The following is an 18,877-nucleotide window of genomic DNA, read 5'->3' as shown; positions in this document are numbered from 1 at the left end:
TTTTAATCTAGACAATTATTTGTTCTCATTCCATGTCTTTAATGTAGTTATTAATATCTTCTCATCATTTCTAATCGTAGGAATTGCACTCATTGTGATCTTCATACCTCTTTCTTAATATAGGCTAAGAGTAAAGACAATATTCTCAATACTTTAAGTTGGTAGTAGTTCAGAGTAAGAAGGCCAAGGAATCGAAATATATAACAGCTGTCCCCTCTTCCACCCCAACGAAGTTAAATGCAATGGGCATAGACTCTCTATAAAATTCTAAGCTTAATATAGATCCATATTATGTTTGCCTGCCACACACTGAATTGGTAGCTTTCAAGAGCTAGTTCTGAGTCCTATACTCAGCTGCAGGACGTATATTAGTAACACATCTAAGGCCACAGCACTTCATTGTTTCACCTCTGTCTGTTAGGGCTTTTTCTAGCTCTGTAGCCAAGGGGTTGTAAACAAACAAAACAAAAATTTTGTTGTTTTTCGTTTTCACTTCCATTTAGCAAACAGAAATTAAATTCCCATTGTTCTGCAGAAGTTGCTACACTGCCTTTGTGCAGATTATAACACAGGGACTACCTCACCATCAGTTGAAATAAATACTTTAAACTTTAAAGCACTTTAAAAATAAATCAACAGACCAAGTCCCCGCCTCCAAAGAATCATTCAGGAAAACACAGAAAACAAAAGTCAAGTGAATGATCGGCACATGAATAAATAACCTTAATCCACTAAGAAACTATGGCAGCTGTCTCCCACTGCAAACAGATTTTGCAATGGTGGCTTGAATTGGAAGGGAGAGACAGCTGGCTGTGTTTTGCAGCCAAGGACCATATTGCTAACGTGGTTGATATCCATCCTCTCTTCCTGCTACCCACGGAGAGCCCGTCCTTCCTGCCTCTCTCCTCTTCTTCCCATAGTTTCTGCTTCAGCAGTTTTCAGTGACACCATCCTCCATCAGAGCTTCTCCTTCTGCCTTCCCAATAAACAGTGTGTAACTGATTCTTTGAGCCTTCTCCTGTGTTCCTACAATTCCTGCTCATCCCAAATTGGTTCTGGTGTCTCACAGTCCTTGTGTCTTCTTCAAGAACTCAGTCTTCATTTACAGCTCTAAATCTGATGATGTATTTGGGTGGTGTCAGCCTTTCCCTCTGTTAGCTTTTTGAGCTCTAAATTGTCAGTTTGCCCAGAAGCCACAGAGAAGTATGTGCTATATGTATACATGTGTATGTGTGTGAGCATGTATATGTATATATACATACATGATTATTTTTCACACCTGTACCTGGGTGTTCTGTGGGGAAGTCTGTAGGTATATATGTCTTCCTAAAAATTCTTCTTAACAATGAATACAGTACCTTCTGTTGGACCATCCAATATATGACCTAGATCCAGTATGTGAGAGATTTGTAGGGTGCCAGAGTCTAAAATGAATTTATTTTAGAAAAGAATACAAATAGAGTCCCCCATACACCACCTGCATTTTTTGTTTTGCCTTTTTCTTTGAGTAGGAAAGGCTTTGCCAGGCCTCAGCTTGACCAGCAGGGAGCAGCAGAAGACCACAGGAAATTTAATTCAATGGAGGCCAACTTTCATGCCCCCATTAGCACATCCATGTAGGACGTGGGAAAGGACACCATATGCAGTACACATGTCACCGTGGCAGGTTCTTACTCTTGATTTTGATAGGAAACAATGAAAATTACAAATCCTACGTGCTCAAAATAGTCTTTAGCTATTTCAAAAAAAAAAAAAAACACTCAAAGATACAGAGAGGTTCATTAACTTTGAGTCATTACCCAGGTACATGAGAGTAAATGTGTATAACATTAACACATTGACCTTTTTATTGTAAAGTACCTCCATTGTGTGTCAACAGAAGATATTTGTGTCAAATGGTATATTGAGAGTGATAGCTGCATATAGAGTATTTTACATAAGCCAAGCTATGAGAGGGAAGCTAAGTGAAACACGTTTGCAAATAGGTGATGCATGTGCAAAACATATAAAATAACACCTTGCCTTTACTTTGATGTTATATGTTTGCCCTAGGAATATATAAATCTATTTGTATGAGAATTCATATTTCCCACTGGTATGAGGGGGGGAAGCCAGCAAGAGGTAGAAGCACTTCAAGAAAACCTGTGTTTCATATAATCCAGTATAAGAGAGAGTTCAAGGTCATGGAGTAAGTTGCAGAGAATTAGATTTCAGGTCATTGTGCAAAGCATTTTCTAACTGAACTGCCCATTAGCTACGTGGGCACTTGGAGCTGGAGGTGTGAAAACAGAGACTGGATGAAGACCCACTGGGGGTATTGTCCAGGTCACTTAAGCATCACAAGAGAAGGTGAGGAGTTGGACGAGTGGGTTTGTAAGACCCCATCTAACTCTGGAATTCTTTGATGTCTATGAAGTACAAGTAAGAAAATGAGTATCAGTGATAAAGTTCCTTGATATAATATTGAAGTAATAGGAAAAATACAGAGGAATGCATATATCTCTGAAGTAAAATTAATATTTTCAAAGGTTTTAAGCCTGGCAATATATTTTTTAAAATAGGGAAAAATGGACTTGGATGCTTTGAAGGCATATATATACTCAGATAGTAAATGAAATGTTTGTTTATAAAGCCACTTTTTTTGATTCTGAGACAGGTTCCTTGATTGAGAAATACATTTTTGCACATTTTCTAGCATTTATAATATCAGGGTATATCTTTGAGTTATAACAGACCTATCTACCACCTGTATCTTACCTAGTACATTCTAATATGGCAGTCAGTCATTGGTACTTCTTGTAATTGTTGGGGTTTCAGACCTCAAAGTCTGGCAAAATGCCTATTCAAAGTCAGTCATGTTTATGTTTTAATACCCTTAAAAAGGAACTTTAAATTAACATGTATGCATAAACCAATGTTTTTCCCAGTTTGAGATGTAAATCCCATAACGGTACTATTTTTCAGACACCGCTCAACATTAGGTTGAGGCATTGGTCAGAGGGAGGCAGATGGCATAACCATTTCCTCGAGTATAAACTGAGATTTTAGACTCATTCCACAAATCATTTTGAGAATATTTGTTTTGTGTGTGAGTGTGTGAATCAGAGGACAGACAGCAAGATCACGTAAGTTTTGCCTGGGAATATTTTTCTTATTTCTACTGTTTCCTCTCTGCTCATTTGTGAGGAAAACCTTTTTAGCAGTAAAAATGGGATGGGAGTATGAAACAATAGATGATGTAGGGGTTGGTCCACCTGATACGTTGCAAAAATACATGCAGTAGTAAATGCTGGAGACCATGAGTTAAATATACCTGGGAGACTGGATCTTCAACATTTGGGGACTTCTTTTTTTTCTTAATAGTTAATTTATTTTTAAATTACATCTAAGTTAGCAAATAGTGCAAAATGATTTCAGGAGTAGATTCCCAGTGATTCATTCCCCGTGTACACACCCAGTGCTCTCTCCCAAGTGTCTTCTTGAATGCCCCTTACCCATTTAGCCATCCCCCTACCCACAACCCCTCCAGCAACCCTCAGCTTGTTTCTCTGTATTTTAGAGTCTCTTGTGAACATTTGGGACTTCTTTAGCAAGAAGATTCCTTGTCATTTAGTAGTATTACATTTTTCTCATAAAATGTATTGTTTTTTGGATTTATATTATATGGGCCAGAGGGAAAAAAATTAACGATAAAAACAAGAATTCTGGTTTCATAAAGGGTAAGGGCAGCTGTTGAAAAGAAAGTGCCCCCTATGAGAATACATATCTGACTTCTTCAAGCTCGAATGTCCTCTCATGTTTGGAAAAGGCATGTAGCTGTGTCCCTCCCACCACATCACCTCTGATGTCATGGCAGTGGAGAGGGGGAGACAGTTTACAGATGTGGTCAGTATTATTCAGTCAAGCTGTTCTAGTAACAGTTTATTAAACAGAGCAAGGTTAATTAAGTCTAACAGAGCAGATGACATTAGATAGGGGAAGAAATCTCATCCCTGGCCTCTGAGTGTTTAAAAGATTTGGGGATTCTGGAATAAATCCTTTATCATAGAGTGACATCAGAACAAAAAGTGTGTAAATAAGAGCAGTCCATGATGTGCATGCCAAAGATGGCACACTGGGGAAGGGAGGAAGTCCTCCTCTCCCTGACCAGCCTGGCTGAAGACAGTCAGTGCCCCGAGCGCTGTCCCCTAGGGAAAATCAGTAGGGTTGGTTAACACAGCACTTCTTGTTTGCTGGGGTCAGAATCCACTTAATCAGCTTCAGTGAGTTGCTGACCATTAACCTTAGAACTTGCTTTTCTCTTACGATCACTTTTTGGATATACCAAGTCAGTTCATTTCCTATGGTGACCGCTGAACTAAAGCCTTCCCTCGTGCACCGGCTTTGTTCCAGGTGTTGAGACAAGCCTTCTCCACCGGAGCATCTCTCAGTAAACTGTCCCCTGCAGTGTCTAACACTTACATAACCTCTCCATGCTGCCCCTTACTTTTAGGGACTTTTTAATAACACCAGCTCAGGAATCCCTGCTGATTTCTTTTTTCTTTTTTTCTTTTTTAATTTACATCCAAGTTAGTTAGCATATAGTGCAACAATGATTTCAGGAGTTAGATTCCTCAATGCCTTTACCCATTTAGCCCAGCCCCCCTCCCACAACCCTTCCAATATCCTCTGTTTTGAGATGAGGGCTTAACAAAAAGCAAAATTATAACAACTGTGGCTTAAAAAGATCATTTCTTTTATTCTTAGATAATTCAGACCACAGGCAGACAGACTCCATATGAATCTGACTGTTCCCTTAAGGAGATCAGATAGACAAGGTCAAGATTCACGGATGGTGTAGAGTTAGAGAAATTTGTCATTGTCATGTTCCAATACATGGATACGTAATTACTAATAAAAAACCTTAACTAGCCATGGCCATTGATTATATTGTTTTAAAGACAACACCATGGCCAAATTTCAGTCCTGGATTGGTCTAGACCTCCAGCTGAAAGTAAACACAGTGTAAAAAAATCCTGGAGCGTGTAGGCAATCGCATCTGCATACACGTAGCCAAGAAGTTACCTAGAAAAAGAAAATGTCAGTTCTGTGCCAAGAAAAAAATTAAAGCCAGTTCTTGGGACAATTTAAACCCAGATCATTAACCATCAGTAGGGGTAAACGGCAGCCCTCAACAAAGGGTCTTTGTGACCTGTGATAATTTGGTTGATCTAACAAAAGGGTGCTGTATTGATTTTTTCCCCTCTTGCCCCATTTTATGATCACTTTAACATAATTAACAGTCCGTTTTCCTCTTTCATCATCTCTGTATCTTACCAACAAACCATGCCAAATGGGGTGATGCCTTGGCTGACCCTTATTACCAAAATAGATCCATCTTTCTCAGTAACTTGGAAAGTCTGTTTTGTAGTCTTTTAAAAATCATTCGGTAACTCTGACATTTGCCTCAAACGAGAATAACATCGTGCTAGTTACTTTACTTTATCCTAGTAACAGGTACTATGATATGGTGACCTGGATCAGGAATTTAGGGTGCAGTTTCTAGGTTTTTTTTTCCCCATTAATGGCCTCAAGAAAATTCTCTAGGTTTCCGCACTTCATTTTCCTGATCTGTAATCAAAAGTCCTCCTCTCTGGAGTATAAAGAAAATTACCTACATAGTAGTGTTTGATTTGCTGATGCTCCTGGGAGAAAGACATTACATGACGTTTTATTATCGTGCCATCTTTCTTTGTCATCTAGATCAGTCCTGTAACATCTTTTGCACCCCTGTATGTATTTCTGCTAATGCATATCATTTCATATGTAATATCTCAAATTGTATGTCGAGCTACATTTATGTCAGTACTAAATTGATAGTTTATAGCCGCGTATAGTAGATATCAGTTTGTATTTAAATTAGGATTCTTCAAGTCCTTTCTTTTCTTAAACGTTTCTTCAGACATACTGGCTTTCGTGCTTTTTGATAAAGCAAGTAGCAATACTATTAGCAGTGCAGTCAACTCTTGATTATCATGCCTGGTTCTTCACGTCAGCGATTCAGCACTTACGTAGCATTCACATGCGCACGGGCCTATTCTAGAATTTCACAAATTGTAACCAACTTAATGCTCACTGAACACCCTTTGAGGTAGATACTATTATTGTCCCCGTTCTACAGGCCAGGACACAGAGGTATAAAGAGGCCGAATAACTTGCCCACGGGTCACACAGGTAGCACGTGGCTGAGCTGGATTCAGGGACCAGCAGGCTGACCCTGGGGCTCATTTCTTAACCCCTGTGCTCCTCTGCTGCCTTGTGTCCATGTGGGAAGCTTGGGAAGCCTCAGCCTCCTTCCACCGCCCCTCCCGTCCCAGCAGCTCAGCCAAGTACTCGGGTGGATTGGCGCCCACTGTGGGCTAACTGTGCGACTTAAGGCAAGCTGTTTAGCCTTCCTGTGCCTCTGTCCTCCTTATCTGCAGAAAGGGTTTAATAATGTACATACTTCTTAGGGTCGTTGAGGGATTTAAATGAGCGAATACATGTGAAGTTCATAGAATTGATTGCTGGCACGTGGCAAATACAAAATAAATGGTTGCTGCCATTCTTTCCCTTCCAGAATCGTAGAGTCATAACCCAACAGACGCATTATTAATTACCTACCCCTGCCCCACCACCGATGAAAAGGGCAAACAGGGAGACAAAGCCCCAAAGGAAGCCTTCCCTAAATAATCAAAAGTTGACTGCGTGATTGTATCGGGCCACCGCCCTCTCTGTCTGCAGCCCCCGGCAGTAACCTCGTGTTGTAATTCACGCAGGCTATGGCCACTCAGACGCTGACGTCCTTCACCAGTCCCTACTTGAAGCCAACATTGCTACGGAGGTGTGCCTTACGGCTCTGGACACTCTGTCTCTGTTTACACTGGCGTTTAAGGTTGGTATTGAACAGCTGTTCGTGGTCAGAGCTTTTACCTTGTAAATTCATTGTGCGTGTTTAATTGAACCGGCAAGAGCTTCCTTTTTTTTTTTTTTTTTTTTTTTATATGAAGTTTATTGACAAATTGGTTTCCATACAACACCCAGTGCTCATCCCAAAAGGTGCCCTCCTCAATACCCATCACCCCACCCGCCCCCCCCCCCCCCCCCCCATCAACCCCCAGTTTGTTCTCATTTTTAACAGTCTCTTATGCTTTGGCTCTCTCCCACTCTAACGTCCTTTTTTTTTTTTTTTTTAACTTCCCCTCCCCCATGGGTTCCTGTTAAGTTTCTCAGGATCCACATAAGAGTGAAACCATATGGTATCTGTCTTTCTCTGTATGGCTTATTTCACTTAGCATCACACTCTCCAGTTCCATCCCACGTTGCTACAAAAGGCCATATTTCATTTTTTCTCATTGCCACGTAGTATTCCATTGTGTATATAACCACAATTTCTTTATCCATTCATCAGTTGATGGACATTTAGGCTTCTTTCCATAATTTGGCTATTGTTGAGAGTGCTGCTATGAACATTGGCGTACAAGTGCCCCTATGCATCAGTACTCCTGTATCCCTTGGTAGATTCCTAGCAGTGCTATTGCTGGGTCATAGGGTAGGTCTATTTTTAATTTTCTGAGGAACCTCCACACGCTTTCCAGAGCGGCTGCACCAATTTGCATTCCCACCAACAGTGCAAGAGGGTTCCCGTTTCTCCACATCCTCTCCAGCATCTATAGTCTCCTGATTTGTTCATTTTGGCCACTCTGACTGGCGTGAGGTGATACCTGAGTGTGGTTTGATTTGTATTTCCCTGATAAGGAGCGACGCTGAACATCTTTTCATGTGCCTGTTGGCCATCTGGATGTCTTCTTTAGAGAAGTGTCTATTCATGTTTCCTCTGCCCATTTCTTCACTGGGTTATTTGTTTTTCGGGTGTGGAGTTTGGTGAGCTCTTTATAGATTTTAGATACTAGGCCCTTTGTCCGATATGTCATTTGCAAATATCTTTTCCCATTCCGTTGGTTGCCTTTTAGTTTTGTTGGTTGTTTCCTTTGCTGTGCAGAAGCTTTTTATCTCATAAGGTCCCAGTAATTCACTTTGCTTTTAATTCCCTTGCCTTTGGGGGATGTGTCGAGTAAGAGATTGCTACGGCTGAGGTCAGAGAGGTCTTTTCCCTGCTTTCTCCTCTAAGGTTCTGATGGTTTCCTGTCTCACATTTAGGTCCTTTATCCATTTTGAGTTTATTTTTGTAAATGGTGTGAGAAAGTGGGTCTAGTTTCAACCTTCTGCATGTTGCTGTCCAGTTCTCCCAGCACCATTTGTTAAAGAGGCTGTCTTTTTTCCATTGGATGTTCTTTCCTGCTTTGTCAAAGATGAGGTTGGCCATATGTTTTGTGGGTCTAGTTCTGGGGTTTCTATCTATTCCATTGTCCCGTGTGTCTGTTTTTGTGCCAATACCATGCTGTCTGATGATGACAGCTTTGTAGTAGAGGCTGAAGTCTGGGATTGTGATGCCTCCTGCTTTGGTCTTCTTCTTCAAATTCCTTTGGCTATTCGGGGCCTTTTGTGGTTCCATATGAATTTAGGATTGCTTGTTCTAGTTTCGATGAAGAATGCTGGGTGCAATTTTGATTGGGATTGCATTGATGTGTAGATAGCTTTTGGGTAGTATTGACATTTGACATATTTTTTTTTTCCAATCCATGAGCAGGGAATGTCTTTCCATTTCTTTAAGTCTTCTTCAATTACCTTCATAAGCTTTCTATAGTTTTCAGCATACAGATCCTTTACATCTTTGGTTAGATTTATTCATAGGTATTTTATGCTTCTTGGTGCAATTGTGAATGGGATCAGTTTCTTTATTGTCTTTCTGTTGCTTCATTGTTAGTGTATAAGAATGCAACTGATTTCTGGACATTGATTTTGTATCCTGCAACTTTGCTGAATTCATGTATCAGTTCTAGCAGACTTTTGGTGGAGTCTATCGGATTTCCATGTATAATATCATGTCATCTGCAAAAAGCGAAAGCTTGACTTCATCTTTGCCAATTTGGATGCCTTTATTTCCTTTTGTTGTCTGATTGCTGATGCTAGAAACTTCCAGCACTATGTTAAACACAACGGTGAGAGTGGGCATCCCTGTCGTGTTCCTGATCTCAGGGAAAAAGCTCTCAGGTTTTTTCCCCGTTGAGGATGATGTTAGCTGTGGGCTTTTCATAAATGGCTTTTATGATCTTTAGTATGTTCCTTCTATCCCGACTTTCTCAAGGGGTTTTTATTAAGAAAGGGTGCTGGATTTTGTCAAAGGCCTTTTCTGCATCGATTGACAGGATCATATGGTTCTTCTCTTTTTTTTTTGTAATGTGATGGATCACGTTGATTGATTTGCGAATGTTGAACCAGCCCTGCATCCCAGGAATGAATCCCACTTGATCAGGCAAGAGCTTCCTATATTGTATATTTTGTCTCAGCGACTGTTTTTGCCCCTGTAAAGAAACCATAAATCCTTAAAATCCCTTAATGAAACCATTCCGTAGCTAATGACTCGAATTCCCTGAAATAAAATAAAGCTTACCAGTCAGGGTGTGATGGAACAAGTTCCTGGAGGTGGTTACCTCTTGGCCAGAAGAAAGCATCCATCTGGGGAACACGGTTTGCTGTGCCCTCAAGGGTGATAATATGGGAACCTGATCAGGCATTGCCACCCCTACCACCTTTGAACATATCCAAATGTAGCGGCAGTTAAAATAAGTACACACGCATTCACCTTTTACAATTTTTAAAAATCTGTCAGTAACATCAGTGATAGAAACGTTTCAAGGATAGACAAGAAAAGGTGGTGTTTGTCTTATTTTTATGTTTTAGCAAGTAACGGTCAAGTAGGTAGAGATGGTCTCTCAAGCCACTCGCTTGATTTTAGGAACTTAACACTTCCTAGTCTTGCTAAACGATTTCTTCCATTTCTACCGTGGAAGGAGGAAATTGAATTAGTGTTACTATGCCACGAATACTGAAACAGCGTGTTTGTTTCCAAGGATATTTGGAAAACGCAGCCAGAGTCATTCTCTGCTTTACTTATCTCTGCTTCTCATAAAGCGCATTACTTTATTAGGATAAAAATAGTTGCCCTGATATCATGTCACTTTATTATAACATACCTTTATTCTTCTTAGCAGCCACACCACTCGTGTCCCCACAAAATGTCATTACTAGGAACCCAGATGAGAGACCAGGAAATGCGGACTCTCATCGAATATGTGTGAGGACAGCAGTGTCTTATTACACAGAGCCTCCACTCCTGTGGCTCTCAGAGTGTGGTCACCTGGGTGGCAGCAGCTGGAAACCTTGGGAGCATGTTAGAAAGGCAGGTTCTCAGGCCCTCACCTAGACTGGCTGAATCCGAAAGTCTCGGGGTGAGACCTGAATGCTACCACTTGAGAGCCTCTGCTCTACCAGAACCACGTTTGGAACCTCTTTCCATTTTCTTTTGAGTGTTTTTAGTTAAAAACTGTTGTCCAAATGGGCAATGACATGTTTAATGTGAGTGTTGGCCAGGGTATGCCTGTACCACTGCTAACTGAGAATCCTTAAGTTCGGAACAGTAGTTGGGACATGGCTTTCTGCCCTCTGCCTGGGCCCCACCGTGCCAACGAGCAGGAAAGCCTACTGCTGTGTGGCCGGGGGTAAGGGCATATGCAGCAGAGGTGTGTCTGCGGGCACATGAGAACAGTGACAGTTTCTTCACTGCACAGCCTACAGTCCATACTGAGCCCCCTTGAAAATGCTTGCCTCATATTAAAGAAGAGGTTTCATCAAGGTTCCCAGGTCTCCAGCGTCTGGCCACCAGGTAGGTTCTGCCCGATTCTTGAGAGAGAAACAACATCTGATGGTCCCTGCTTGTGACATTTATTGTCCGAATGTCTTTGGGAAAATTACCTCATGTCTCCAGACCTAAGATCTCTCATTTGTAAGGTTAGAAGAAAACGATCTGTCTCTCGTTGTTTGGTTAAAGTAGGATGGCCTTTGAAAGAATCTGCCACTTTGTGGATACAGACCAGGCTTTACCTCCCAGCTCCACCATTAGCCAGATTCTAAGCCTCAGCTGGGTCTGCTGGACATCTGGAAACCCTGGTTTCCTTACCTAGAACTTGGCAGTTATGCCTACTGTATCATGGATTGATAAGAAGTATCCCAAAACGTCTACCCTGTGTTCATGACTTCCTGGGCCCATGACAAAGGGTCTAACTCCTGAGACCCACAGAGAAGACTGAGCTTTAGTGCAGAGGTGGTCTCTGTCGAAGTCTACACGCCTGTGTGCAAAAACGTTTAAAGCTCTGCACCCCCATTAGGAAGTGGAAAGATGGGCAGATGTTACGGCATTATTGGATGCCATGCCACACTGCAGGCTTGCTGGTCTGGATTCGCAGGTTCATGAGGCCCCTGACACGGCAGCCACTAGGATCTTCCTCTGCAGATATTTACTCAGCTGACGCACCATTTGGAGCGTATCAGAAAAATTAAATTCTTACACTGAGTTAACTGACATAATTGGAAAAAAATCATCTTCCACAGATACAGCACCATCGTTACTGAGTCTCTTAATTGACTGCATCTAATAAGTTGCCAAGGATAGTCAAGAAATCATATTCTTTTTTTTTTTAATTTTTTTTAGTGTTTATCCATTTTTGAGAGAGAGAAATAGTGTGAGCGCATGAGCGGGTGCGGGGCCAGAGAGAGGGAGATACATCAGCTCCAGGCTCTGAGCTGTCAGCACAGAGCCCTACACGGGGCTCAAACTCTTGAACCGTGAGGTCATGACCTCAGCGGAAGTCTGACACTTAACCAACTGAGCCACCCAGGCCCAAGAAATCATATTCTTAATGAAAGAAAATGTTTGAAAAGACTTAAACCCTTAATAATAACGTTGTTGTTGTTGTTGTTGTTGTTGTTAGTTTCCTGCTATTTATTGAATGAAATTCCTGCTATTTATTTATTTATTATTACTCTGTGCCTCAAGCATTAATCTTCATGTTAGCCTGCCCTGGTGGATCTTCTTATCACTCATTTCACAGATGAGGAGATTGAGACTGAGACAGGTTAAAAGATTTGCCCAAGATCACTGCACATTTGACCAGATGAAGTTCTTGTTCTCCACTAAGCCAGGCATGGCAGGGAGGTGGTGATAGGGGAGGGAAAGAGGGAGAAAGAGAGAAAAGCTAAGCTGAGTTATATCAAGGTAATTGAATAATCTCTCATGTAGAAAAAAAGAGAAATTACCAAACACTTACCAGTTGCCGGTCCTGTGTTGGATGCTTTCACATGTGTTGTCTCATTTAATACACAAAAGGATGTGTTTTGTAAGCCAAGGTAGTTACATGCAGAAAAATAGTGTTCTTCTCTGGCTATTTCATAATGTCTATGATTAACACAACCCCAAGTCAATGCTGGCCTTTAATGATCTTTGATGATCTTTTTGATGGGTTTACAGATTTAATCTGATAATGTATTTTTAGCAATTCCACGTAGTGCCTTTTCTTGATTTGAGCTGCATGGGGAGAATCCGTATGCGATGTTGGAGGGCGCTTGGATCATTGGGTTCTTCTAGGAACTTTCTGGTCTGGTTCACACAACCGTGGGCCTGGTCTGCAAGAACGCATGAAATCAGGTCACCTTAGTGATTGTTGAGCATTTGCAACTGACACAGCTCTTCTCTAAACTGGATTTTTAAAGCAATGTCTAAATAAAACTAAACGCTGTATGCCTAGGAAAGGTACATCTATTTTAAATAACATGGTTCTAGACCTCTCACTTTGGTACCCAAGGTTTAAGTTTGTTTTTATCCTGTTCCTGGATCTTTAAAAATTACTGATTTTGAGTGTTCATTCTCTTAAAGGCTCATTCTGCCAAGGAGGACGTGTTACAACAGTCAAACCTGCATGCATATCTGACAGCTCCTGAGATTTATTTACAACCTATTCTCCACCTTGTTGCTAGAGAATAGCCGTGCCCTCCATATTGTTGCAACGTCTCATTTAATTTCCTGAATGAAATTCTCCTATTTTCAGGACAAGTCCATAGGGATAAAAAGGTGGACATGAGATACACTCTGTTGCTACCTGTGGTTACTTCTGAGTGGAAAAGTGAAGGGTGGTTCTGTTTTGTTTCCCACCTCCCAACCCCTGTCCTTTTTGAATGTTCAAACATTTGTTTTACATTTGTGTATATCACTTTCTAATTAGTGAAAAGACAGACATGCAGAGAGACCAAGAGAGGGAGAGAAGAAGATTGATTGGAAGATGGCAGATGGCAGCTGGTACATAGGGTTGTGTCTGGGTTGAGAGGTCCTCTATCCCTTTACATGAGGGATTTTTTTATATTTTCGTGTGAGTGAGTTTTAACTGCATTCTTGCAATTGGGTTTTGAGGCCAGAACCCACGAAGACTAAATCCTGAAAATAGGAACACACACCTTGATGAGAAAGTGCGAGGAAGGAAAATTTAACTCCAGGGGTAAGAACTTGGAGACAGGCCAGTTCCATCAGCAAGACCAGGCTCCTGGCGATTTTTGTCCACACTATCTCTTCTGGATATCCTCCCCCCAAAGAGTGCTGAGAGGAGGAAAGCTCACATCCAGATCTGTGCAAACCTTAATCCAGCCATAAGTAGGGAGGATGGTGGCCCCTGGAAAAGTAATGTTCACAGACAACAAGCCATGTGAGCAGTTCCCGAAACACTGGAGCCACCCTTTCTTTTTTCCAGTTGGTAAACAGCTGCTCTTGGTTGAGAATATATCATATTCAGTTAATTAAGTCATATTTTCTACTCATTAAATTGCTTCTCTTTCACATGATGGAATTCAGTACTGTGCTCAGTATTTCATGTTGTAAAGATCACTGTGGATTCCAGGTGTCCTACCAGCTGTGAGTACATCTGTGAGTCACTGGACCTACGAAAACAAAATTTATTCCTTGAGTAAAAATTTTTCTCCCCAAATAAGGTGAGGTCAGTCTTAGAACTAACACCCCAGCCATAATTGGCTATTTAACAGAAATACTTGGACATAAGTTATCTCCAGTCATTTGGAAAAATTGTAAGATTGGTTTGAGACACTGGCCTCTTGACATTTTTTTATCATCACGTTTGCCTACTTGTCCCAAACACACACACCTTTGTGCAGACAGGCTTATCTGTATTTGAAGATGTAGCTCTTTAGTGTCACATACGTTAAGGCACAATGGTTGCATGCTGGCCTCTAGCTCAGTGACATCTATATCTACCTGTGTGTTCAGCAGTTGATGAGAGTTTTGAACGAAGTGTTCAATTAGTATGAATTTACTGCTGGTGTGAAAAGCCCTTGCAGAATGATGAGAGGTATGAATTGTGGCTCTGCTGTTTTGCTTTGTCAAGTAGAATCCATGATATTTAAAATCCTGCCGGCACCACTTACTGAGCCCGATCAAGGATGCGTCAGACACTTTCTGTACTTGACTCACGTCTTCGCAGTGTCTGCACAAGGTCAGTTCTAGGGTCGCCATTTACAGGTGGGAAGAGTAAGACTCAGTTTACCTGTGCAGATCGATGCACATGATCAATGGGGCCTGATCAAAGCCTGTAAGTTTTCCCACCTTACCAAGCTGTCTGGTTATTATTCATCACTTAACAGGGTCCCCTGAGAAGCCTGGAAAGAAACAAACTTACTTTTAGGGGACCTCACTTCAGTGTTTTTTTCCAGCCCACTAATCAGCCAAAACCTGTAATGGCACTTCTTTGTTGGAATTAAGATGTCACAAAGATTACCTCTGTATTGGTGGCTGGTAAACGGTAAAAATAACTAAATAAATAGAAGCCAAATCAGTACTGAGGAATAGTTGTCCTTTAAACCACGTTACGGTATGCTAGGAAGTTTTATGATTAGTCCCTCCCTTATTAGAAAAAAGCAGGGGCGCCTGGATGGCTCAGTCGGTTAAGCGTCCAACTTCGGCTCAGGTCATGATCTCACAGTTCATGGGTTCGAGCCCCATGTCAGGCTCTGTGCTGACAGCTCTGCTTCGGATTCTGGTCTCCCTCTCTCTGTCGTTTCCCCTGCTCATGTTCTTTCTCTCTCTCTCTCTCAAAAATAAACATTAAAAACATTTAATTAAAAGAGAAAAAAGAAAAAAAGCAGACTCTCCAAAGCATGAATTTGTTGTAGGCTTATTTGTATTACAAGAGGATTCCTGTGTTTTCCTAGAGATTCATGGCAGAGTTTGTTTAAATTATAAGTTGTCTTAGTACCTAGAAAATTGAACCTTTGAGTCTGAAAATTGTGTGCAACCCCAGTTGAGGTGTCCAGTGGGTCTCACTAACCAAGCTGTCCTTCTGTGTTTTAAGAACCAGCTCCTGGCCGACCACGGACATAATCCTCTCATGAAAAAAGTTTTTGACGTCTATCTGTGTTTTCTTCAAAAACATCAGTCTGAAACGGCTTTGAAAAATGTCTTCACTGCCTTAAGGTCATTCATTTATAAGGTGAGCTGCTTCCCCGGGGGATGTCCTCGTCGATGACCGTACTTGTCTGCCTTGCACCTGGGGTTGAAGGGAGCACTGATCATCACGTGGGCCTCGCTCTCTGCTGTTCCCCCCAGTTTCCCTCGACTTTCTATGAAGGGAGGGCCGACATGTGTGCTGCTCTGTGCTACGAGATCCTGAAATGCTGCAACTCCAAGCTGAGCTCCATCAGAACCGAGGCCTCCCAGCTGCTGTACTTCCTCATGAGGAACAACTTCGACTACACTGGAAAGAAGTCCTTTGTCCGGACGCATTTGCAAGTGCGTGTAGTTTCACTTTTCAACGCGGGTGTACCCTGTGGGGTTCTGTTTTAGCAGGAAGATTTTGTCGTGCTTACCGATAGACCTCAGTGTAAGCACAACAAGGTATGGCCTTGCAATGGAAAATTGGAAAGTCACGTTCACTGGTTTGGTTTGTTTCATTCTCCACATTGTAAGATTTGGGCCCAGAATGTGTTTCTGTCGGTAAAGGGACATTTGAAAATTGACTCGGTATTGGACCGACTGAAATTCCATTGAATCATAATCTATTAGAATCTACGTGAGGATGCCCAATAGCGAACATCTTAGCTGAAAAACATAGGAAGTCCATAGTGGTTCTTTTCTGTCTTCCATCTACTGACATACCTACCATCCCTCCAGAGTTAACACGTCTCAGATGCTCTGCTCTAGGAACCGTGAAAGATATGGAAAAGTCTTAAGTATTTTTATAGACTCCCTTTTTCTACAAACTCATGTAGGAGTGCCTTTTCTATCTCTGTGTTTATTCCTTTTTTAAGTAAATACTTATTGTTTGCAAACTACATGCTAGAATTCACAGATACAACCATGAATCAAACAACCCTCCCCTGGCCCTCATGGAGTGTACAGTCCACTGGAAGACAGACCCCATTGTCGGTGCACTGTCCCCAGTGCCGTGATAGAGGAACTTGAGTGCACCACGGAAGGGAGGGGCATCTGGCCGGGGCAGGGAGGCTTCTCAGAAGATGGGAAGGACCAACAGAGGTTAGCACGTCTAGAGGGTGAGCATGTGTCAGGCCATGGATGCACCAGGGGAAGGGCCTATCCAGGGAGCTGGACGACGTCCTCATGGTGAATTAAGAATACGGGTGAGAGCAAGTCAAGAAGACATCATTGCATATTTGGAGGGATCACCTGGACCTAGAGCTGACAATGGATCAGGGGAGTTAAGGGCTCAGCTGGAGAGACTTTGGGGAAACCTTGGTCAAATCCAGGCCAGAGAGGATGGTGCCCTAGACCAGGCATGGTAAGGTTAGAAGAAGAGCATGAGTTCACAGTGCTTAGAGATTGATTGTGAAGGAATGGAGGGGATGGTGAAGGAAAAGGAGGGAATAAGGATGACACCCGTTTTTACTTTGTATAACTGGGTAAAAGGCAGAGCACTTCACAGACCCCAGTAAAGACAGGTGCTCCCCCCCCCCCCACTGCATAGTTAATATGTAAATGTTTTAATAAAAAATACAAAGGACAGTCCACTTATTGAATATTTAGTGTGTATAAGCTCAAACCAGTAACTGAGTGGGGTAAATGATAAGGTCTCCCTTTTTATTAGAGAAGCGAGTAACTATCCAAGTGATAAGGTCTTATCTGATTCTCGTGCCTATGTCCTCCTGATTAGCATTTTGCTGTGCAAACAAAATACTTAAGGATAGCACAAGTCACCTTCTGGACAGGTTCTTGGAAGGGGAAAAAGATGACTCAGGCATTGTTTCCTTGCACTGCAAATGATCTGTGCTCAAAACTTTGCACATCCTAACTGAAGACAAGAGCAAGTTTAGGGAAGTCATTTGAAGTGAAATGATCTGTTCACATTTGTGTGTCCCTAAGGTCATTATTTCTGTCAGCCAGCTGATAGCAGACGTTGTTGGGATCGGGGGAACCAGATTCCAGCAGTCCTTGTCCATCATCAACAACTGTGCCAACAGTGACAGGCTCATCAAGGTGGGTGGCCCCCAAGACTGCCTCATCATCTGGTGTGTGTGCGGACAGGCAGAACACAGCTGAACCCGTGTGTCCTTCTTCCACCTTGCTTTAGCACACCACCTTCTCCTCGGATGTGAAGGACTTGACCAAAAGGATCCGCACAGTTCTGATGGCCACCGCCCAAATGAAGGAGCACGAGAATGACCCGGAGATGCTGGTAGACCTCCAGTATAGTCTGGCCAAGTCCTATGCCAGCACTCCCGAGCTCAGGAAGACGTGGCTGGACAGCATGGCCAGGATCCACGTCAAAAATGGGGATCTCTCTGAGGTAGTCCTGCAAGCCTCTCAATCTGGGATTTTGGGAGAAACTAGTTATGTCTCATTCGCTAGAAGAAACCCAATTTTAATGGGGCACCTGTGTGGTTCAGTCGGTCAAGCATCTGACTTCGGCTCAGGTCACGATTTCACAATTCATGAATTCAAACCCCACATCAGGCTTTCTGCTGTCAGCGCAGAGCCTGCTTCGGATCCTCTATCCCCACCCCACCCCTGCACCCCCCTCCCCGCTCACTCAAAAATAAATAAACGTTAAAAAAAAAAAAGAAAAGAAACCAATTTTAAGAAAATATCCCAGTAATTAAAGAAGTGATACTTCCTAGTCTTCTAAGCATCTCGGTAGTTTACAGCACGGTAGAGGCATGTTCCTGCCACAAGAGAGCATTTTCTGAAAGCTCTTAGCATCTATGTTCACATAGATGGCCTGCTGATTCCAGTGTGTTCAGCTCCTGCATCGAAACTTCTGTCTCGTCCTAAAATCCAGCTCTTTTATGATGAAGTTTAATTTTCCTGTTCTTAAAGCAATGATAGGACATTGCTGTTTCCTTTTTGAGGTGGTCTGTTGTCTGTGGATGTGGTAGGTGTGAGAGCACTACCCTTGTACAGAGGGGCCACATTTCCCTAAGTAGACAGAGTGGCGGCAGGGAGCTAGGCGCACAGGCCCCGGGGACAGACCGAATCTCACATCCAACTCTCACTAAGTCTGTGACATTGAGTCCATTGTTAACCCCTCTGGGTCTCCATGACATCGTCTGTAAAAGGGGCAAAATCAAAGAAAACAGTAGGCTGTATGACAGGTTCTTTGTTCCCCCAAAAACTGTGTTTACGATTTGTGCCTAAGACATTTAGGTATGATCAACAGTATTACCAAAGAAGCATGCTTTTACTTTTAAACTTCTGTTAATTGTCTAAATTAGTAAAATTATGTTCTACATCCGAAAGTTTCGTGTAACTATTTTTATGTATTGATTATTCAAGAAGTCCGTTCTGTTTGACCATAAATTTATTCTGAACTATATTTTAGCTGTGATAACAGTGAATTACATATTACTGGTAGGAGTGATTTTTCTGTCATTCTGACAAGAACCAGGGGTT

The 18,877-nt window shown here is 42.1% G+C and overlaps 1 protein-coding gene across 18 annotated transcripts in view; it reads left to right on the top strand.

Moving 5' to 3' along the window:
- Positions 1–18,877, top strand: part of DOCK9 (dedicator of cytokinesis 9) — a 295,408-nt gene that overhangs the window by 244,465 nt on the left and 32,066 nt on the right. For 17 of the 18 annotated variants that reach the window (XM_032592386.1, XM_030313287.1, XM_032592393.1 and 14 more), the window contains exons 39-43: positions 6,798–6,913; positions 15,327–15,464; positions 15,581–15,763; positions 17,351–17,464; positions 17,559–17,774. In XM_032592386.1, the coding sequence (XP_032448277.1) occupies positions 6,798–6,913; positions 15,327–15,464; positions 15,581–15,763; positions 17,351–17,464; positions 17,559–17,774 (767 nt within the window). Of the gene's footprint in view, positions 1–6,797; positions 6,914–15,326; positions 15,465–15,580; positions 15,764–17,350; positions 17,465–17,558; positions 17,775–18,877 lie in introns of those variants that run through there. The other variant, XM_032592401.1, reaches the window with a different exon arrangement.

The sequence above is a fragment of the Lynx canadensis genome, chromosome A1 (genome assembly GCF_007474595.2).
Source record: "Lynx canadensis isolate LIC74 chromosome A1, mLynCan4.pri.v2, whole genome shotgun sequence".
Lineage (NCBI taxonomy): Eukaryota > Metazoa > Chordata > Mammalia > Carnivora > Felidae > Lynx > Lynx canadensis.
Note: the sequence above shows the minus strand (reverse complement) of the source record. Positions and strands in the feature narration are given on the sequence as shown.